Genomic DNA, 23912 nt, shown 5'->3' on the forward strand with positions numbered 1-23912 from the left:
CCTTCCCTCCCTCACCTTCCGTGTCTCTGTTTGGTGCTTGGTGGCGCGGTGTTGGTGGTCCTGCTACATCGGTCATGCACTTCCGTTCTCTGTTGTGGATAAATTTGTCCCTTTCCCCTTCCTCCTTATCACACACACACACACACACACACACACACACACACACACACTTATTATATGGACTCTGTTAAGTTTCTACTAATGATGACGCCTTTAATCTGTCTTTACCAATAATTGTTTCTTATTAACACTGATGGTTCTCGTCTGACTCAGGTGGCGACCATCCCCACATGTCAACAAGAGTTAATGAGGCTTCTTTCTTTCCCTTACACCTGGTCCAGTAAGTTCTTGCATCGCTCTTCTGACATTTCCTCAACCAGTGAAGTGTTTCCTTGACTGTACTGGAAGGATTTCTTTCTCTCTGTGTCAAGGAGGAAGACAACGATCGCTTCAAGTGTCAAGGAGGAAGATCGGCATCATCTCGCGTCACAGTTCTGGGTGACAGACGCCATCATCCTCACCAAGACAAATAAACAGCCACCACCTGGCGGCAGCGTTTAACATAATAAGCGTCACTTGAAGCGAACAAAGAAACATGGCTGTCACTTAGCGGTGACGTTTAAGGCAACAGTGGTTCTAGCGTACCTACCATTAAAACAGCGCCAGCACGAGCAGTTAACAGCGCCTGGTTTTGAGAAGTTCAATAAACTATCGTTCGCCTTACTTCTGCCTACAATGGCGGTGTTTTAAGGTAGGGAGTAAGGTGTGAAACAGAGAGCAGCAGCACTGGAAGGCCTGGCAGCGGGTGCACCACGACACATACCAGCCGTGCTCAACACAACAGCAGTACTTACCATTTCGTCGAGGCTTTTGAGGTCGTTGGTGATGATCTGGGGTTGAGGGCCGTAGAACATCTTAGGCGGCTCTGGAGGAGTCAGGTCGTGCCCATCATGGCTCCACGACTCATCCTCACCGTTGAATTGACCGCCGCTCTCTGCCATACGTTCTTCAGCAAGTCGTTCCTGCTCCAGCTCCCGGTCGATGTCCGCTTCCATCTGCACCAACAGAGGAGCAGCCATCCCGAACCTGTGATCACAATAAGAGTTTACAATACAAGTTCATGATTCCTTCCTATCCATAACCCGCCCTTCATACCCGCCCATACCTTATGAAAACCCCACGTAAGCGACCGAGTCCCTCCCAGCAAAGTCAGTCTTGTATATCCTTCCTAATATAGTTTACTCTTACCGTAACAGTCAATATTGCAACAAAATCCTAATCATTACCCAAGTCACTTTGATCTTTGACAATACAAGTCACTCCACTGCACGTCATTAATGCACAGACGAAATATCAATTAAAGAACACCCTCCTTCCTCCTCCTCCTGACATCGACACTCCTCTGCACACATCTCAGTTGCAGCTCGTCAATTCTAACACAGTAATGGCTATTGACATCCAATACTAATATCTTTCCTCTCCCTGTATGATGGAGTCCCCTGGAGAGTTGGGGGAGGGGGCTCTCTCTCTCTCTCTCGCGTGTGTGTGTGTGTGTGTGTACCTCTCCACTCCACTGCCTTTCCACGTCACCTAAACATCCCTCCTCTCCCCCACTACCTACTCTTCCAACCCTTTCTCTCCCCACCTGTCCACCCCTCCCCTTCCCTTCCCTTCCCTTCTCCCTTTACCTACAGGAGCTCATTTGCATCATATGTTTTACGGGCGGTTTAAAATTGCTCAACATGATCCCGTCAACAGTTATAAGAGGACACAAAGAATTGAAACCTGATTAAAAGGGGTGAAATCCGATGTTAATTTCTTAGTGGATGTTTTAGTCAGATAATTTATTAGCCTTTCCTGATCGAACTGGTGGATGATATTTGCGTGTGAAGGATGTTGATGTTCGTTTTTAAAGTGATATTTAAGCAGAATGAATAAAGGGAAGGAAGAGTATGAGAGTATGAGATGAAAAAAAAAAGGATAGAATAAGGAAAAGATGAGAAAGAAGAGATCAAAAATAAAAATATGGGAGAAAAGAATAAGAGGAAAAAAGAAGAGAAAGGGGAAGAGAAAAAATATGAAAAAATATGAAAAGGATGAAAAAGGAAGACGAAAAATACGAAAGATAAAAAGAGACGAAAAAGATGAAAGTGAAAAAAAAGAGAAACATCAAAATAAAACATAAAAGAGACAACCTGAGACTTCCAAATCCTCGTATGTCAAAAGACTTAACATGTAGTCTCTCTAAGTGTTCCTGCAGACGACTTACCCACTGACCTCACCTCCCTCCCCCTGAACACCCCTGACAAGAGGCCCTCGGGAGCTCTAACACCAGCACCAGCACCACCACCTTCAGGAGCACTGCGGAGCCCTAAGACCATCCACCCTCAAGAGTCCTGGGAGGAACTACTGTCATTTTCGAAGATCCTACACTACCTCCTCCTTCTCCTTATTCTCTTCTTCCTTTTCATCCTCCTTCCCTACTTCCTCCTCCTAGTTTATCTTCTATTCCTTCTTCTCTTTTCCTTACCTCTTCCTCTTTATTCTCTACGTCCTTTCCCTTCCCTACCTCTTTCTTTTCCCTATCTCCTCTTTCTCCTTCCCTACCGCCTCTTCCTTCTCTACCTCCTCCTCCTCCTCCTCTTCCTTCTTCTTCTCCCTCTACCTTTCCTCCTCTTGTACCTCCTCCTCCTCCCCAAGGTGCTGTGGCCGACCCAAGAGTATAACACCCTGTCAGAAGTGCGAAATGAACCTGAAGATGTGTGCATGGGCGCTGTCGACTCGGAGAGAATCCCTTTGTCAAATTTCCCATTCACCACAATCCCTTCTGACAATTTCCTATTCACCACAATCCCTTCTGACAATTTCCCATTCACCACAATCCCTTCTGACAATTTCCCACTCACCACAATCCCTTCTGACAATTTCCCACTCACCACAATCCCTTCTGACAATTTCCCACTCACCACAATCCCTTCTGACAATTTCCCACTCACCACAATCCCTTTCGATAATTTCCACTCATCACAATCCCACTCACCATCGTCTATCAGAATAGTTGTATTAGGGTCTCCATCCCTACTCACCAGCCCTCCCACTCTCCCACCAACCCTCCATCTCATCCTACTCCCACCAACTTCTCCATCCCTACTCCCACCAACTCTCCATCCCTACTCCCACCAACCCTCTCCATCCCTACTCCCACCAACCCTCTCCATCCCTACTCCCACCAAACCTTCTCCATCCCTACTCCCACCAACTCTCCATCCCTACTCCCACCAACCTCCCCTCCCACCACTCTCCCAATTCCTACTCCCACCAACCCTCTCCATCCCTACTCCCACCAACCCTCTCCATCCCTACTCCCACCAACCCTCTCCATCCCTACTCCCACCAACCTTCTCCATCCCTACTCCCACCAACCCTCTCCATCCCTACTCCCACCAACCTTCACCATTCCTACTCCCACCCTCTCCATCTCACACAACACTCCTCCTCCATCACTTACCGAGCACCACGACGAGCCACCTCCAGGAGAGACAAAATGACATGCTTCTCGTTCTTCCTGAGTACGAGATCGTCAGTCTCAAAAAGCAGGACCTCGTAGATGCCTAATTCACGGCACCACGAGATGAAGTTATGGACGTTGTCTCTGGCGAAGAACGACCCCGGGGTGACATCCTGACGGTACACCACATCGTACTGAGGAATCTCCCACTTCGAGGAGAACCTTCGCCCTCCTCCCTGCTGTTGCTGATGATGTTGGTCCTGGTGCTGCCGACGCTGTTCTTCCGCCAGCCTTCGCACGTTGTTCGCGTGCTGTAGAAGAGAGGAAGGGGGAACCACTTTAGTTACTTCGGGTTATTGAGGTCATAGCAAAACGTATTAATTAAGGAACGTATGGGTAGTTAGTGCACGTAGTAATGTGGAATGTATGTATAGTTGGTGGTATAGAACGTATTATTATGGTACGTCAATGTAGTTAGTGACAAAGACTGTATTATTGAGGAACGTAAGTGTATCGTCTATGCCACAGAACGTATTAACGACGAACGTGTGTGTGTGTGTGTAATTAAGATGACACAGAAAGCAAAAAGTGAACGTCATATGATAAAGAATATACATAAGAACGCTAAGTGTATCGATAGACTAAGGAGAACCTATGTTAAGAAAAGCAAGTGGGAAAAGTCAATATTTCATGGGTCAAAAAACTGAAGATAAACACTGACCAGACGAAGGTAAGAAATGAGTAAAAAAAAAAAAAAAGAGAATTTTATAGAAGGATGTTAACATTACCAGCTGACGGGGATGTAAACAAAACAATAAACAGCTGACGAGGATGTAAACAAAAAGTGAACAGCTGACGAGGATGTAAACAAGTAAACAAACAAGTAACGAGGTTGTAAACAAGTAAGCAAACAAGTAACGAGGTTGTAAACAAAAGGTTAAAATAGCCGGAAAGAGCAAACAAAGGCGACGTAACAAGAGGATGTGTATTATTTCCACGCACAAGAAAACAAGAATAATGGGATGGAATTAACAGTAAATTTACATATGTGTTTTTTTTTTTTTGCCGCTTCAGGGATAAAAAGAAAACGGGAAGAGAGAACTCAAAAGGGGAGGGGGGGGGTGTGAATGGAGATATGCAAATGAGTACACGGGAGGAGTTAATTAAAGGAATTATGGTGAATTGGTCGGGAGAGAAGAGAGAGAGAGAGAGAGGAGGGAGAGGTAATTAAATTATTGTGTAAGTCCAACACGCCCGTACACACACACACACACACACACCCGTACACACACATACACACACACACCCGTACACACACATACACACACACACACACACATATATATATAATCCCACTGTTTGGTACCCATTTACAGCTGGGTGAACTGGGGGTGAGGTATGGGATCGAACCAGCTACTCTCAGAACAGAAAAAAGAGCAGTATCCACTCATCCACCGCACCCCCAACGTAACCTAAATTTAACCACCAGAAAAAAAAAAACAACGACCCAATATCGTAGCGTTAATCACTTCGTTAAATATTCCAGATAGGTTCACCTGTTTTACGTGAGGCAAAGTTGTCCATAGCTCATCAAACACCCAAGCCTCATCACTGACAACGTTACAACAACAGGGGTCATTGTGGTTGTGTTATCTGGTACAGCTTCCTGCCCAGCCAAATAAAGCCACGACTAACGAACACGACAACTAACACCAGGTCACTCTGAAACATTGTCATGAATAACAACGACGACAAATATAAATGTGTGATGCAATGTTCCCTTTTACTTTCATGACAGCATTACCATCTACCTGTACAGTTTCAAGCAATAAAATAAACAATACAGTATTTTATTTACCATGACTAAAATCATCTACAGTTTCAAGTGACTAAAAGGGCAAAAAAAATATCTATACTCATCCGGGACTTCCAAACTTGAAGTTATTTTGGCGCCATTACACACCAATGTCAACGCTGTGAGGCAACACTTGGGGCACGGAACACCCAGAGAGGAACAATACGTCATGGCGCCACAGAATAAACCCTCACAGCAAATACTGTTACATCATATGGTAAATAACCTGAGATAACTCTACTACTTTGCTAAGTATGAAAGGCCCGTGACTAGCACCAAGCGATGACGTCAAATGTAAACAAAACCAACCAGGCGTTACCACCAATAGAAACCCGACGTGGAGGGGGGGGGGTGGTGTTGACACGGATGACGTCATATCTTTTATCAGCATATTATTTTCCTCTGACGTCATTCGGTGTACATGTATCACTAAAGAGAGACATTAACCTTTCTACAAGATTTTACACTATATAAAAAAATTAATAAAAATACAAAATAAAATCGATATGATAATCTTAGCAAACATTAAAATTATAAATTAAAATGAGCCATCCTGGGCCGTCTCTTCAGATGATATATACAGTAATAATAGACATACCAAAGACATGTTGATGGAGAATATATTTAGACATGAGAGAGTGATGACGGATATATACCTTGACGAAGATGGAGTATACCGTATATACTGATGGGAGATATACCCCAACATAACACAAGATATATTAAATGAAAAGTCTACTGGATATACTCACATAAATATACCAAAAATCCTTATACACGTGAGGATATATACCAAGAAGTCAAATATTTACTGGGGAATATACCAGTATCCGGGTATACCATCACTAGAGGAGAATATAGTCTCGTTTGGGATATAATATATACCAAAAGCTATATCCAAGAGGTGATATATACATTGAGGATATATTTCAGATATACTCCAGACCGTGTGAGTGTTAGTCAGCTTAAAGGCGGGTACCTACATCAGCCCTAAGTGTTGTGGCGGGATAATAGTTAATGAGATAAAGGGGTGGAGGGGAAGGGAGAGTAAGGAAAGGAGGGGGGGGTAAGGAGGGAGGGGGGGGGAGAGGTGATGGGAGGGGTGGGGTAGGGAGGGGAGGGTGGGGGTAGGGTGAGGGGAGGGGTGGGGGGTAGGTGGAGGGGAGGGGCGGGGGTAGGTGAGGGAAGGGCGGGGGAGGTGAGGGGGAGGGCGGGGAGAGGTGAGGGGAGGGCGGGGAGAGGTGATGGGGAGGGGCGGGGGTAGGTGAGGGGGAGGGGCGGGGGGGAGGTGAGGGACGGAGAGAAGGGAGAGAGCCTATCCGATCACGCTAATCAGTAATGAACGATACCTCAGCGTGTGAACTACTCCACCTTAATTACCTTCTCTGGTGATAGTGTTTCCTTCCTTCCTTCATTCATTCAGGCTTTCATTCTTTCGTTATTTATTTCTCCTTCCATTATTCCATTATTTTTTATTTTCTTTCTCTTTCGTTCTTTCCTTATTTTTTCCTTCCTTCTTTCCTTCTTCATCCTTTTATTGATTCTTGCATTCATACGTTCTTTATTTCATTCCCTCTTCCACTGCTTGTGAGAGAAAGAATGAAAGTGAGAGAGAATGAGTGAGTGAGTGAGTGAGTGAGTGTGTGAGTGTGTGAGTGTGTGTGTGTGCGTGATGGATAGAGAGGGAGGGGGAGAATGGAATGGTTCAGTGGAAAGGTCATAGGTCAGAGAAACAAGAGTACCGTAACAAAAGACGAGTGACAATGCAGGTCAACAGAGGTCAACTGAGGGTAAACTAATACCCTTTCCCCCCTCTCATTTTTTCCCACCCAGCCTCCCCTCTCCTTGCACCCTCCCTCTCTTCGTCTGTTCCTCCTCCTCCCCCCCCCCCTTTCCTTTGTTCGTCCCTCTTTCTTCTCTCCCTCCCTCCCTCTTTTTCTCTCCTTGTCCCCTCTCAGATTAGGGATGGTGGGTCGGAGGGAATAAAGAAGGGAAGGGGGGATGGAGGGAGGGAAGTTTAGCAGGAGGGAAGGGAGGTTTAGCAGAAGGAAAGGGGAAGGGGAGGGAGGTTAGCAGGAGGGAGAGAGGGAAGGAAGGGAGGGGAGAGAGGGCTGAGAGAGAGGAGGAAGAAAACGTACACAAATAAATCTCATGAACAATAATAATGTTCTCCCTCTCACAACACCGTCACAATAATTCACACACTCTGGTTCCCACATAATTATAATGGACAGGTAAATGTAATTATACTCAGGTAAAAAGACAATACCGTGCATAATTTTTCACTTAACACACATCGTCACACCGGATAACATAGTAAATTACAACACAACAGCAACACAACATAGCAGCAACACAAAACAACAGCAACACAACACAAAGAATAAGTACAATAATAAGTAAATGCACTAATTAATAAACGATATACACAAATAAATATACTAATTAATTAAAACATAAAATAGAAAGAAACAAGCGAGAAATAATTAAATTTTTACATATAAAAACATTAACGTCATCGAAGAAATATACGACGACTTGGAATTAATTTGCCACAAGCAGGTGCTCATAGGTGTTAGAGGTGATTAATTATATTACAGTTAATAAGAGGAGGGCCAGCCATGGTGTGAGGCTGACCCACACTGACATAACACCAACCAGGGATAATTATTTACTCGCTGGCAACTGACCTTCCTCCCTGAGTCACACACACGCACACACACACACACACACTCTCTCTCTCTCTCTCTCTCTCTCTCTCTCTCTCTCTCGAATATTACCCAACCAACAACACCTCCCCTAGGTACCTAGGAGCGTTAGGTTACTAAGCGGGTTAGGTGAGAATGAGGGATGGGGGATGAGGGGAGAGTAAGGTGGTAGTGGGAGGGTTATTTACAGGCAGGTGGTAGGAGGTAGGAGGTGTAAAGTGTTTAGTTTAACAAATTTATTGACAAAGCATGGAGTACAGTTTGCCTATTCAGTCAGGTCTTGACACTGAGGGTGGAGAGGAAAGTTTTCAAGGGAGGGGAGAGTGGCGAAGGAGAAGGGGAGAGAGGAGAAAGGGGAGGGAATTGGTTGAAGGAGGTAAGAGTAAGTGATGGAAGGATGGAGTGAGGAAAAGGAAGGGAAGGAGGGAAGAAAGGAAGGAGGGAGGGAAGGAAGGAGGGTGGGGGAAGGAATGGATGATGGAGGATGGGAGAATAAGAGATGATGAGTGATGAATGGAGTGAGTGAATGAGTGAAGAAGAAATGAAGGAGTGAAGAGGGAATAAAGGAGTGAGGAGGGAGGGAAGGAGGATAAGGCGCGGGAGACAAAGGGAAGGGAAAAAATGTGGCAATGGTTAACCGGTTTTACCTAATTGGAGTAACTAGCGCAATGGTAACACTTGTTAATGGTGCAGAGAGAGAGAGAGAGAGAGAGAGAGAGAGAGAGAGAGAGAGAGAGAGAGAGAGAGAGAGAGAGAGAGAGAATTTTCACACTCTAGGGGGTGAATGGTTACTTATATACAGATGGACTCTGTAACCTGGGGAGGTACTGACACAGTGGGAAGGGCAGAGGAGAGGAGGGGAAGGAAGGAGGGGGGAGGGAGGTGGGGAGGGAAGGAGAGGGAAGGAGGAGGGAGGGAGGAGGGAAGGGAGGGAGGAAGGAGGAGGGGGAGGAAGGAGGAGGAGGAAGGAGGGGGAGGGAAGGAGGGGGGAAGGGAGGAGGGGAGGGGAGGAGGGGGAGGGAAGGACAGGGAGAGGGAAGACACGAAGCGAGAGAAAGGAAGAACAAGAGGCAGAGATAACGAATGAGAGGAAAGTGTAAAATAGGAGAGGAAAAAAGATTAAAGGATTGCACGGGCAAACTTGTAAACAATATGCAAACATTTCAGGTACCTTAATTATGTGTATGTATGTATGTATGTATGTATGTATGTGTGTGTGTGTGTGTGTGTGTGTGTCATGACAGCTACAAAACACAACAATAATACAGCGAGGACAATAACACGTTACAGGTACAGTAGAACACCTATAAAACATATGAACTAATTAGAGCGTCGTCGTCACCTGTACAACAACCACCAAAACCACTTTACGTCCACTTAACCTCTCTGTAAACACTTTCTTGACAAGGATATAAACTCAACATAGCGTATCGGATCCCTTAAAAACCAACACACCGCCTCTGTTTATGCATTCCATCCCGATAAAAAATAATACTAATCAACAAGCCAGTATAAACGATATAACCTGTTTGAGTTATCATATCAAGGTCATAAAATTGATCAAAATAATCGCTTCAACGAACATCAAATGCCAAATGAGGCGAAGATAAATGAAGGGGAAACATTAGTGGCATTGATCAGGTTATAAACTCCTGTTTAATCTCGAATCAACGCCCAGATAAACAAAAAAGCATCAATGGGCCAACAAGACACTTCTTTTGGTGATGATTTTTATCCCAGGAGGAACAATTTTGTCCTGAATGAGTCAATTTGAACAGGAACTGATAAGCTACGCCATATGTTTCATAACTAAGTAAACTCATCAATAATATACCTTTTTTCAGTTATATTCGATTCATTTTTTTGATAAATTAATCGTTATGGGTTGAATTTATAACAATTAAATCTCACTCGTTGTTTCTCCTGGAATAAAAAAAAAATAGACGCGCGGGCACAAACCAATGACGTCTACACTACACCAGCGCTCAATGACCTCCCAGCAACAACATTCACGCTACCTGGAGTTACCCACCGTGACAAATCATGAATAGAGTAAGAAACACATAAGAAATAACAGCAGGAGACAGTACAACAGCAACAGCAGGGCCTTATATTAGTTAAAAAGAGATGCTCAAACTCTCTGAGCGGAAATCCGGTTAACATACTTGGAGTTAAGTGCGTGGCTCTCACTACCACTCCGTTATATTCTCTCTACTTCTCATCTGTTGTGAGTGGTAATTATGTGGTTATTTAAAGGTATAACAATTAACCTGACAATGTTTAACTGGATATATTTGTCTCACGTTAATGTCTGTACGTCTTTCCAACCCATGAACCATATATTGTTTAAATCGCGTCGTTCCAATCTTATAAATCATCACATATTGTTCTTAGTGTTGGTCTAATAAAATATCGTTCTTTTGTTCATTTATATAAAGATTTCAAGAACATTCCGTAAGGTTATTTGCGTAAACTAAGAACAAATATCATAAATTTGCTCAATCGTTCAATCGTAAATTGGATAAAATTGAGAGTCATCCAAACACGGCATAACCCATCAACCATAACCGTGTGTGTGTGTGTGTGTGTGTGTGTGTGTGTGTGTGTGTGTGTGTGTGTGTGTGTGTGTAAGTGTATTGTGTGGAACTGTATTGTGTGTGATTTAACTTAAACGTAAATTTTTGGGAACCTTAGTTGTTGAAAGTTATACTGTATGTACCTGTTGAACGAGTTGACTTTACACCCCCCCACACACACACACGTCGGTGGATTAAAGAAAAACATGACAATAGTTTTCAGTTTATCTTCACCTGTTTTGAGACGTGCAGGAGATATAAGATAATTAGTAATTATTGCAAGACGATTATCAGCCTTTAGGTGCACGCGAGCTGCCAGGCATGATGGAGGGTGGGGGAGGAGGGAGGGAGGGAGGAGGGAGGGAGGGAGGGAGGGAGAGGAGGGAGGGAGGAGGAGGGATGATGACAGATGTGAGGCTAAGAGACCAAATGAGGGGAGGGAGAGAGGTATTGAGGGAGAGAGAGGAGGAGAGGTATTGGAGGAGGGAGGAGGGAGAGGTATTAGTGGGAGGGGAACATCTTTTAATAGAGAGAAGAGCAAACAGAGGCAGGCGTCAGTGTGTGTGTGTACAATTGACCAGGACAGCAGGCAGTGTTGTCCCACAGGGGAACTGCCTCACCACCACCACCACCACCACCACCACCACCACCACCACCACCACCACCACCTCTCTCTTTTCTCCTATTTTCTTTACTATTCACTTTCATTTGTCCTCTCTTTGTTTCTTATTTATTTGCTCTCTCTCTCTCTCTCTCTCTCTCTCTCTCTCTCTCCAACCCACATTTTAGCTGTCTCTCTGTCAGGTTAGAGGTGTACCCTGTCCGGCCAGTGAGTAGGGTGGTGGACAGTGCATGACGGAGCAGTGTGCGTGACCTGTCATGACCTGTCGGTGTGTGCTCGTATGGCCTTGACCCCGGGACTTCCCCTTCCTTCTACCTCTTAAAACTTGGGGGAGGGGAAGAGGAAGGGCGAGGAAGGAGAGAGGAAGAGGAAGGGCGAGGGTGAGAGGAAGAGGGAGGGGGAGGGGGAGGGAAAAGGCGAGAGGATAGTGGAGGAAGGAAGGAAAGAGGGAGAGGGAAAGGGAGGAGAGGAGGTGGGAAGGGAGGAAGTGGAAGAGGGGAAGAGGAAAATGAGGTGGAGGGGGAACGGAGAGGGGAAGAAGGAGGGAGGGAAGAAGATGGAAGAAGTTTATTAAGATTTTAAATTGCCTTCATATATCACAAGAAGGAAGGAGGTAGGGAGGAAGGGGGACGAGGAAGTAAAGAGGACAAACAGGGAGATAGGGAGAAGGGCAGACAGGGAGGATAGCAGGCAGATGGAGTTAAACCACAGTGAAATGCCTTAGCAAATACTTCCCCTAATTAATATACAAATCTTGCCTAAATAAACCATATCATAAAACTTAATACACCTCAACTACTTAAAACACAATAACACTCAGCTTCCGATAATAATAATAATAATAATAATAATAATAAATCACTCTCACCCATACACACAAAAGGCGTCAACATACCCCTAACTACCACACATTTTCACATACTGGTATATATAAATTACACCTTGATATTAAAAAGACAAACCTCCACACCACCTCATTTCCATATAAATTACCCGTAACATGTTCCCCTTTGGCAGCCAGGACGCCCAATACCCACCCACCCCCACGCCCACCCACCCACCGCCACTACCAGGATTATGAACATCTGCCGTCACTCAATGCAGCAACAGCCTCCACGGGGGACCGATCAACAAAGCATCAAGTAGTACTACGAGATCCACTCATTCATTAATCAGCTGCGCCGCATAATGAATGAACCAGCTGGCACACGTACTCAGACACGAGGGGTAAACAAAGAGTCACATACACCACATATGAAACACCTGGAGGCTGAGGAAGCTTCACTCGTTGCCATGGTGATGTTATCGATGTTTACGGTCTCCCAGTACATGTGAATTGACAACTGCTAACGTAAATAAGGGTGACCGAAGTAAGGACATCAGCGAAAAACATTACCCGTCAGATCAGGAAAGACAGACATTATTACACTAAGCAAACGCATCTAACAATATACATTCTCACTCAACATTACATAACAATAAATCAAATGGAAGACATAGGCAAAAAATCACGTAACCTCATCTTGGATCCATTTTCTGTTGCATGTTGATGAAGTTGAGACGAAAAGTAGTATAAAAACCTATATCATCATCTTACGAGTCTTATGCAACATGATCCAACACTACATACTGTAAAGCTGTGTCTAGCCATGAAGTAAATTACTCCTTAACTTCCCACAACACCAAGCTACCTCAGTCAGGCATTATAAAACTATTAGTCACATCTCCGGGACAAGAAAAAAATCACATGGTTTTACTAATAATGTCTTTCAATTGGGTAAAACTACTAAATAAAATAAGAAACACAAATAAAAAAACAAAAATGTAACGTATTATTCTGCCTTAAGGGGGATTCAATTCAATGGCGACTCACACAGCACCACACTTCGATCGCCTAAACTCGTGGGTAAGTGGGGTGGTCATTCGCCAATTGAGGAGAGTGGCGAACGTTCCTTAAACCACTACAACCGCTAACTAAACCCAAATCTCTTGAGGATCCTCGGTCGACGAAAGTTTACTGATACACCGCGAGACCATAAAAGAGACCAAACTAATCCCCAGACCAAAGACCAGAAGCAGACCTGAATTTAGTAAGGTTAATGTTAGTTTAAGTTAGAATTAAGGTTAGTGTTTGGTTACGTTACCTTAAAATGTGATAGACCGAGTTATATTACGTCAGTTGAGGGGAAAGTTAGATTAAATATCAATCACGAAAAAAACAAAAACAATAATAATAAGAATAAACAATAACAGAAATCAAAATAAAAACAATAAAATTCACCCAGGAAACAAAAGACACCAACTTCAGGTACTATCACCATCACCCTTCCCACTACAGTACAGCAGAAGAACCTGTCATGTAGGTCCCCTTTGTATCCAGACTACAGATCAACGCCCAGTGTGTTCCTCGGGCATCACCCTCCTGACCATTGTGTAAGCTGTATGACGTGACGGGCGCCATGGGTGGAGGGGGGGGGGGTATGCCAGGAGAGTAGACAATGTTATCCCACATCATCCCGTGTCCCCTTCAAGATATCCACAAACACAGAGGGTGATGAGTGATAGATAATAATAACTAGATATCCGTATCCACAACTCTAAGATGGTACGCAATGACCTTGTGGGTGGGTGGGTGGCGAGTCTGGCGCCACCCACCCACCCACAAGGACATCAGGGGTAAAGGGGGGAGGTAGGTGGCTAATAATTCACAAGAGCAAAGGGAGTATCAGTACCTACACCCAGACGTATCCCAGAGAGATAAGAATTATGCAAATGATCTTCAGAGGTTGATCGATATACGACTAGAGTGTGTGTGGGGGGAGGAGGCGGCGTTCTTCAAGTTCCACAGAGGACTAACTAATACCTGGACCCGGAACTAAACCTGAAACTAATCTAGCATCTTCTTACCTAACGTTATCGTCATTCTCCCCCATAGACAATCTTATTATTATTATTATTATTATTCCTTCTCTTCATCCCTCTTCTTCCTTTACCTCACTCTCAATTTCCTTATCTCCTCACCCTCTCTCTCCTTTTTCTTCTCCTGCTCGCCCTCACTCCTCCACCACAGCCATGCACGTCATACACTGTTTCCTGATCATTTAAGCACACCAAATGTAAACAAAAACCATATAAATATACCAAACGCAAGTTCACACACAGCAGGGCTTCCCCGCCTCCCTCACCCTGACGGTTACCTTGTCGACTTGTCTCACTCTGCATGACCTCATTAACCACTACGTTATGTTTATTGTGCGTGACTAACTTACCACGTCACTTTAATACCACTACTCAGGGTCGTTGGTTAGCACCTGCGGCATCCTTAGTCCACCTACAATAGCTGTGAATGAGTGTCTAACTTTAAAGTTGGGGAGGTGAAGGTGGTAGAATGCAGTGCCTTAAACACTGCCTTCTTGTGTATAGCCTAAAGGCTGTCATCAGTGTACTGTATCCGAACTGCCCCTACGAGACCCACTTTCAAAGTACGTTAAGTCACAATAACACTACGGTACGTTAAAACGAAGTTAAGTCTTTAACACACTACAATAATTCTATCTTACGATAACGCCAGAAGACATTTAGCAACTCTAGGGCAATATAAATCTAACATAAGACTAATATCAGTCTCCTATTGCCGTCATTTATGTCTTGGACACGGTGGTATCTGACGGATAGACTCTAAGCTCCGCCTACTTCTGGTTTCCATAGGAACCTTTTATAATTCGTAGACGCTCATTGGTTGTAGGCTAAGTGAGACGCGGTGTCCTATCGACAAGTCACTATTTTTCTTCGCAGAGTTTAACGGAAAAAGATTTTTCAGGCGACACAACCACTCCACGTCGACATATCCTGAACCTGAAGAGGAAGGTAGAGACGGCCAACCAGGACACAAATCCGGAAGCTGGTCGAATGAGAAAATAAATTGAGGTAATATGGAAGGTAAGAAATTCCACCAGAATTACATCAGCTGACGAGGCTTCCCCGAAGCCTTAGAGCCCAAGGCTTCTCCTCGACTTTCCGTCGTCGCCCGAGAGGAAGACCAGCCAGGGCCGTGAGGAAAATCCACCCCAGGGATAATAGAGGAAAACGTTTATCAGTAAGAACAAAATACACCCTGGGATAAATACTTCATGAAAAAGACAATTGGAGAAAAATGGAAATAACTGAAGAACTGTGTAAGGACAACTTTAGTCTGGTTTAACACATGAAGGAAAAGTACAACACAGGTAACTCAAGGACAGCTCAATAGTCGGGCGAAATCTAGATGCTTAAGATAATGCAAGAGCAATCCTAGTTAACCCCTTCACTACCACCCCACACGACCCTCAACTTACACCAACCCTACATAACCCCACAGGACGACCCCTCTCGAACCCAATTACATACAAAAGACGACCCCCCAACGCTCATGACGGCCAGGTAAGCAACACAAAAAAACACCAAGATGAGGAAACAATTGTATTAGGTGCATTTGTATGGTAAGTGGGGCAGCGTAGGTGTGACCCGCCAAGCTAAGAAACTAACTTAACCACACTACTTCTTACAGGTCACGAGTCACGACTACTTAGTACAGTAGAGCAAAAGATGATATATAATTATTCCATATAGTACTAGAGGTTGTGGATGTAACTAGGTGTGATGCAACTCCCTGTGAAAGAAGTCAACTACACAAGTACACCTATTTCTTATATCGTTATATATTACGTAAAGTCTCTGTATAATTATATAACCATGGGTCACTTATACTACACGATATATTAAGCTGGAGTATAACATATAATAAAGCCTATACTTAACGTCATTTGTTGCCTGAAGTTTCCCTCTATCATTATAATATAACTCTGAATACGTCACTATACAGAAATATATAACAAATATAATAAAGTACCTTCATATGAAATAACATCACCAATTAATGACCGTAATGTTATAATCAAGAGTTGTAAAGTATAACAATGCAGTATGATCGGGTAGGTCTTCCACTTGGACAACACAACAGAGTAATGTCCTCCTGTTTCCACGAGATCAAAGGCACCCTCAGCTGACCTCAATGTTTAGTGTGTATAATATTTGTAAGGTTAAACAACACAATGAACATCAATATTGAAAATCAGAAACATATTTAAAAGGAATCAATTTATGTATAAATCTTTGAATAATTGTAAGAAACTGATTCTTCCGTGAAAACTTTTAATAACTATAAAAAAGGAATCCTTCAATTAAAAGTTTCAATCAATTTTCACTCCCCCACTAACTTTTAATCTCCTCTCTTTTACTTCTCTTCTTTATTCCCCCTTCATCCTTTCTCTACCCTAACTTTCTACCTTCCTAAGAAAAGTAATTCTTAAAAGCGTGTTGGTCACCAGAGCAAAACTTCTAAAGGAACGTTCGTTTGACTGTAACTGAACACCCATCTGCAGATCTGGTGATTTTAAAATATCCAATGAATTTATACATATTTTTACTGCTGTTGAAAAAATAAATAAAAGTTTGAATAAAAATATGGTCTACAAAAAGTGGTATACGATGAAACCTACACCGAAAAACATTCTATTTAAAGTTAGCAAAAGAAAACACGTAGAATTTTACAGATATATATATTTTTCCATTCGACTGAGCACCAGTCCTTTGATCTATCTAAAATCCCATAGCTTTACAAATTCTTTTAGTATATACCGTAATATAAAAACTGAGTTATATATATATATGTATATATATTATTTTCTCTAGTCTACAGCCTTCCACCGTTTACCCTTCCCACAAAACCAGATTGCCAACTTGGTGTGAATACCAGAGCGTCCCCCTCCTACCTGGCGAGAGCTGTGGCAACCAGGAATATTAATGTTACACCCACGAGACCAAGTTATACCTAAGTTTTAGCGAACTTCTTGGTGTAAGACTTCCTCACCTGGGCCTTTACTGGTGATGTTGGTGAGGACAGGAAGTATAAGACGCACAATCTTACTGGTGTGTTGGTAACTTTCCTGTCACCCCGACAACCATTACCGAGGGTGTTATTACATCACCATAACACAGCTGCTGCTCGGTCTGGGATTACGACTCGGCTCATAAACGTTCTGTTATTGAATCTGAATGCCCATAACCAGCCATAACCCATTGTCTACTTCGGTAATTGAATTTTTAGAGAGTTTCTTTCTAACCAGACGAACGAGAGAGACAACAATGACTCGACACGTCACAGGAGAAGGCTTATACTCCCCGTCAACCTCTTATAGCTAGACACCCTGCGGATTCTTGGCCGTCGTAAATCACACTATATAAGGTGAGCATCGATGTCCTGAATAACAAGCACTATTGTTAAGACACAAGACTTCCCCCTGTGGGCTGATACTATCGATATATTTTGGTGCCATATAAACACACTGACAGAGGAACCACCACCATAATCCCCGAACATCAGATAGCGGTTATTTACGGCAGGTTTTGGCTTTGTTAAATTATCTAATGGGTGATCTGACTAAGAATAATTATAAAAAAAAATGAAGTATAGGTAGATATAGAGATATTTAGTGAGGAATGTAGCACCGAACACGAAGCAGAAGATATAGGGTACACTTATTCAAGAGCTTCCTGTGTGATTCATCCATTTACAGGGTAGATAATTCCTTCCACATACAGACGACCACTGACATATAACCTCGCAAATGAAACAGCCACTAACGTACGTGTGACCATAACAGCGACAACTTGTTAAATAATCTACAAAAAATATTGAAAAAAATCTAAATATATGAAAATCCTTGGTTACTCTATAGCTACAGCCGGGGTTAATAGCAAGAGAAAGAAGACTGTTATTATGTATCCTCTACGTAACCTGCTACACGGGGTGAATAATGTCTGTAGAGCATAAAACATTATATACCTTCAGTAGCTCTAAGCATTTAAGTCCGAAAACAAGTCAAATTATATAATATGTGCAAAAAAAAAAGGAAAGAAACCAAACAGCTTGAAAAACTTTATCAGGTTATCTAAAGACGCTTAGAGGAAGCCTAAAAAAAATACTGCTTATATGCTATATGCTTTTACCGTGATCCTGTGAAAACATTCGAGTGGAAAGAACAATCTGGCGGGCGGAGGGAAGTCAGTAACCGGTCTGCCTCCTACGTACACAGTGGGAACACAAACAATATGCCGTGTTGCACTACTTGTAACGAGAACGAGAACAAGGCAAGAATATTTACGCTTGCTGCTGATAATAATAAGGATTAATTTGATTATAAAAACAATAATTCAAAGAGGATATAAACACAAACAGAGGGGAAGGGAGTGGTGACAAAGGGTAAAAAGACCTGCCACGATTCTCTCAGTTGGCCGACCAAATATAATGTATCCTATACCCCACATCGCGGCTTACGACCTAACTCCCTTTCCAAACTCAAGCAACAAACACATGGGAAATATTTAAATCGACTCATATTTTTGCATTATGTGTATCATTATGATCGAATATCAATTTCGTAAGTCATATCAATATTTTAACTTTAAGAGCTATTTAGAAAGTAATGATTTTGTTTAAACAGAAAGGCCTAAGAGCTGGGCGACGGTGTGTACAGTTGTGACCGGGTCGTGTGAATGTCTGACCGTATTTGGAAACGTGAGTCATACCAGTATCAGGTTGGCTGAGAGCAGGGAGAGTAATCTTGCCTCTCATTTACCATGTATGTCTCCCTCATAATTAACCACCCATGAGCCTTGTAGCCTTCCTTCCTTTTTTTTTCTGGGTGTTGTATGTGGTGAGCGCACGCAAGGGTTGTTAAGATCACACACACGCACGCGCATTCACTCTTCATTCTCGTCTGTCATAAGTGGTGAAATACTTATTAAAAAGTCAGCTTTCACCAACAGCCGTAAGATAATCCCACAATCTCGTGTACTTTCGCTTTCCTTAACGACTTAATCCATCACACAGCTTCCTAACTCACGCCTTGATGATTCGGTATAAAATCACACAAAGGCGCCTTCTCGTACCAGTACCTCACCATCTCACACCACCTCCTACACGGGTTGATGCCCTGCCATCACGCCCCTTTTCACACCATGCCTCCGAGATTCTCTGTTGCGGGAATTCCCAGTTAACACTCCGTATGTATGAAGAAAACCCGTAAAGAGTAAATTTGGGGAAGAATTGTGAAAAAGTCGGTTTTAACCACTCCCGAGTCAATATGCCATAAGTTCTGATATACTGTACTGTACAGGGCACACAAAGTCCTAAACACAGTCTTTGTAGGTTACTGGACTGTCATCTGAACCTTTAAAATTACTGTTATAGCTGGACATCCCGTTGTCTTGTGCATAAATACACTGCAATATGGCTTTGGTAGATAAACAACTTGTGTAGTTCTTTCACGGTCCTTTTTTTACCTAAATTTATCTTTACAATTCTAGTTTAAGCTTTAAACAAACACGCCACGAAGGCAAATAAAGCTGAGAGACAAACGAGAAGCCTCGTTAAGAGTTGCCAACACATTTATTCCAGTTGGAGTTGCTCCGCCTTGAAGGGAGCCTTCACTTACACTCTCTGATAACTGCCACTAAGTCATGACGATAACTGCCTGAAGCTTCCATCAGTCCCACTCTTTGTTTTCCACAATGGCGCGCGTTAGTTTGATCCGCTCGATTAGTTTTAATGACTTCTAACCCACTGAACATTCGGATATCTACCAGGAGCTGATGGGCGAAAATTCCTTTTATAATAACTTCGTTACATCTTCTACGTTACCTCACTGATAAACTAGTGTTGCAGGAAAGAATGGAATAGCGACAAGGAGAGGAAAATTGTATGAGTTCGGTATCCACCGTCCCATTTTGTGTATCACACAACGTGTTTGATGTGTTTTATGAATCTGCAAGGGTATTTTACACACAATGCGTGACGTCACGAGCTTTCGTCGGCTTTTTTTTATCGCCATCTATGACTCATTTCTTATCTAGAGTCAATTGTGACATCCCGCACTCCTCCCACTTTCGTTATCAACACTATCTAAACTTGTTTTATTTGTATACGTTTTTCCCACTCTCCCTCTTGACCAGCACTATTCTCTGCACTCTTACTGTACACCACCTCCCTCCTTCGTCCCGTCTTCCGTTGTTGCGAGAAGCGAGCTCCGAAGATAAGAATTCCAGAAAGAGGGAGCTCTGTTTTTTGTTTTGTTTACATGATTATCCGGGAGATATCGAAGTCACTGTTTAAGTTAGGTATCTAAAATTTAAACAAAAGTGACCAGGTGCTTTGGCCAGTTATGCTTTGCTTCTCCTCTTCCTCTCTCCTGTTCTCCTTCCTCTCTCAATTTCTCTGGTAAATTACCCACACCTTCCTCTTGCTCCTCCCCGGCCACTCCAGCACCGCATCACCCAACAAACGCTCCCCACACGAAATATAACCCGAGCAGGTAGGTAGGTAGGTGTCTGGGTCCAATATCATCACACCACTACACTAGGCACCGCACAACATCCAGCTCAGAGTAAAGTAAACACACCACCTTGTCCTCGGTGCATCAACACAAGGGAACCAGTTACACGAGCTCCAAGTCCTCCATAAAAGTTGGTGAGGAAAGAAAAATCTTCTGCGCAAAGCTTTGCTCATCTTTTTGTTGGTTATTATAGTAGCGTATCCACAGGGGTATATTTCAAGACTAGCGAAGATCGTTTTCACTACAAACATTTACCTAATGATGAGACTATTTTTAAATGTGAAAATATAACAAGTTTGCTTAGTTCCTATACACTGAAGTCCGAAATGTGCAAACTTTAAATAATGAAAAGAAGACGTACACACAGGTTAAGAAACGTGACACAAACAGACAACTGTACAGTAATAACACGTGTTTTAGTATACCAACATCAGGAAGACGACTGAGGTACTTCCTTGTTTTAAGAAGAGAAGAAAAAAAAACAAGTCAAATTGGGAAGGTTAAAAGTTTGGAGAAGTTACAAAGAATAACAAGTCGTTAAGGCCTGAGAAACCTGACGTGGCTGGGTCAACAAAGACAGCCATAGGTCTCTGGTAGCTGGTACCGACTACTGTACCACCCGAGGGAAACCTCTTTACTTTCCCACAAATAACCATAAATCAGAAGAGGGAAAACCACTGAAAGACTCCATATAATTAAAGATAAACAAAGGGTACATTAGCACACGTTAATGGCAGGCAGCAAAAAATACCAAAGGGGGAGGTTGGTATGAACAATGGAACAGTAATCGTCTACCACTAACCTATCTACCGCATAACTAATTAATCTATTGACATTACGAACACGACCAAGTCAACACAGCCTACAGTACAGGTTGTATATACACAGTACATATTAAACATCGAAAAGCACGAAGCCTAATTTCTACCAAAGCTGTTTCTTCCTTGATCATAACTCAACTAGCGAAAAATAAATTACATCAACTCAATTTGTTTTATTCGATGCATTCTGTCTCGGCTAAATACGCTGCTAACTTGTTTTTGTTATCATGACTCCTAAGATAACACATAATCCCCACACCATGATTAATATAATATCACATGCTGGAGATAAAGTAATACATTAAACACAATTATTATTCCACACAGTCGTCTGCTCAAGGACACCACATAACTCGCTCGTCTTCCTTGTATACCCTAACCATCCTCACGACGCTGCGACGCTTTGACCAAATGAACTCCCTGACGCCATTACCTTATGACCAATCCTCACTTAATATCCCCTTTTACCACCGTCGTCACCTCGAGTACTACCCATTACCACCTTTAATTGCCCTCTCAAACTCAAGACTAGTTTAACTGCCCACTTGAATCAGCCGGAGTTGACCTGTTGGCCTTTACCACGCAAGGTCAGGGAATGGAGTTGTTGTAGTTGTCAGATTGTAATTGTGGAGGTCATTACACGATATATTTATTACGTACTGTTGTAGTTCAAAGACTGTGCAACCGATACAGTATTTTTTTTAGTAGCTGTCAAGTGTTTTTGTGATTATACAGTAAAATTCGTTTATAATTTGTTTTGCAATTTTTTTTCGTCGCCTAATTATCAAAAATATCGTAGCCTATATATATTGTCTATCGTCAAAAGATTAGTGTCATGATATTGTTGTAAAACGGAAACTGTCAAGATCTGCCAGTGACAGTCTGCATCCATCCTTGTTTATCATCATGAGAAGCCCCCCCCCCCCTTTTTTCAAGCCTTTTCGCGACCATAAGCTACAACATAAAACCTGGTGGTCGAATATATCAGTTCTCCCCAGAGGTTCTCATATAATATATCAATCACAGCCAGATTGCGATAGACGGTATTGGTATCTTATCTCGGTGACACCTCAGACTCAGGAAATCAGGTTACCTTACGACTAGTCATGAGAGAGAGAGAGAGAGAGAGAGAGAGAGAGAGAGACCGTGTGTATAAGCAGGCTCCAAGTCGACTAGTTTCCCCATACACAAAATTAAGATAATTTTTTTCGTATGGTGATGTTTTCCCTGAAGAATATGTTGTGATATATTGGTCACTTATACTTTATTACAAGGAGGCAAAATGCACTTAAAATCCCCATAACATTCACCAACCGCACTAAATACTCATATCACGAACCTGGGCTAACTTTACGACCAATAATTCCAGTTAAGGCTAAATATGGCATGGACTGACAGACGAAAGGCTATCGTCACTGCTCCATGCTTCCTCCTCTACCCAAACTTTCAATAAGAGAGCTTGAAAGGAGCCCAAATAAACCTAGTTGAAGTCAAGGTCACAAAAAACCGATAATGTTAGAACGCTTCAGTTAACTCCCGTGACAGGAAAAACGTAAGCAAACTCATCTTCGGGTAATGGATTAAAACGCAAACTTTACAACGCTTCAAAGAGCTGACAGTCACGCCCCGCAGCCACCCAGGTGAGAACGTGACCGACACACTGGGCGGGAAAAGCAAACTATACTGTAACAAGAATTCCAAGAACTTATTTCGTCTGACTTGAATTTCAGCATCACGAGACGCAATATTTTGAAAACCTGCTCATGAGTTTTCTTTCTTCTCGACTGTTATCACATTGTTATCTCCCCAGGGTGTAAACAAATGTGAAAATAAGAAAAAAAATATCCTGAATTTCATGAGTGTTTGAGAGGGAAAATGTTTATACCTTTCGTTTGGTTTTCGATATTCCGAGACCGTACATTTGAAAACAACCCCCGGCCCGTGAGCCTCAATATTCTTGCATTATTTAACATCTTATTATCCGTCAATAAGGTAAATAAGGTGTGGATTGAAAGATTAAAATACAAACCAATTTTTTTTTCTCGGGAATCCAGTAAAGTAAATATTAATAGCAAATGTGAAACTGTTTACCAATGATCAACTTTTCACCACTAAGCACAGCTAGTCGAGCAAAGATCCGATATCAAACTATGCTCGTGTTGGCAGATGCAATTTTACCTAATAGCGAAGACATCAAACAAATACCTAGATAGTGACTGCTCTTGGTGTATATAATGAAGAAAGAAAAGTGACAAAATGAGAAAAATAAAGAGGCAACGAATCCCATGTAAGCAACCACAAAAAAATTCTGCAACAGTAATAAAAAAAATGAAAAATCCAATAATAATAATAATAATAATATAATAATAATAATAATAACGAATAATAATA

General features: G+C 42.6%; 1 protein-coding gene across 1 annotated transcript in view; it reads right to left on the reverse strand.

Annotated features, from left to right (window-relative positions):
- The window catches only part of LOC121862952 (GAS2-like protein pickled eggs), a 63665-nt gene that overhangs the window by 27264 nt on the left and 12489 nt on the right, over nucleotides 1–23912 (reverse strand). Inside the window, exons 2-3 of the mRNA XM_042361407.1 lie at nucleotides 3509–3819; nucleotides 855–1086 (exon numbers count right to left, since the gene is read on the reverse strand). Coding sequence (XP_042217341.1) covers nucleotides 855–1086; nucleotides 3509–3819 — 543 coding nt within the window. The remainder of the gene's footprint in view (nucleotides 1–854; nucleotides 1087–3508; nucleotides 3820–23912) is intronic.

Source organism: Homarus americanus, unplaced genomic scaffold, assembly GCF_018991925.1.
Source record: "Homarus americanus isolate GMGI-L3 unplaced genomic scaffold, GMGI_Hamer_2.0 scaffold24922, whole genome shotgun sequence".
NCBI lineage: Eukaryota > Metazoa > Arthropoda > Malacostraca > Decapoda > Nephropidae > Homarus > Homarus americanus.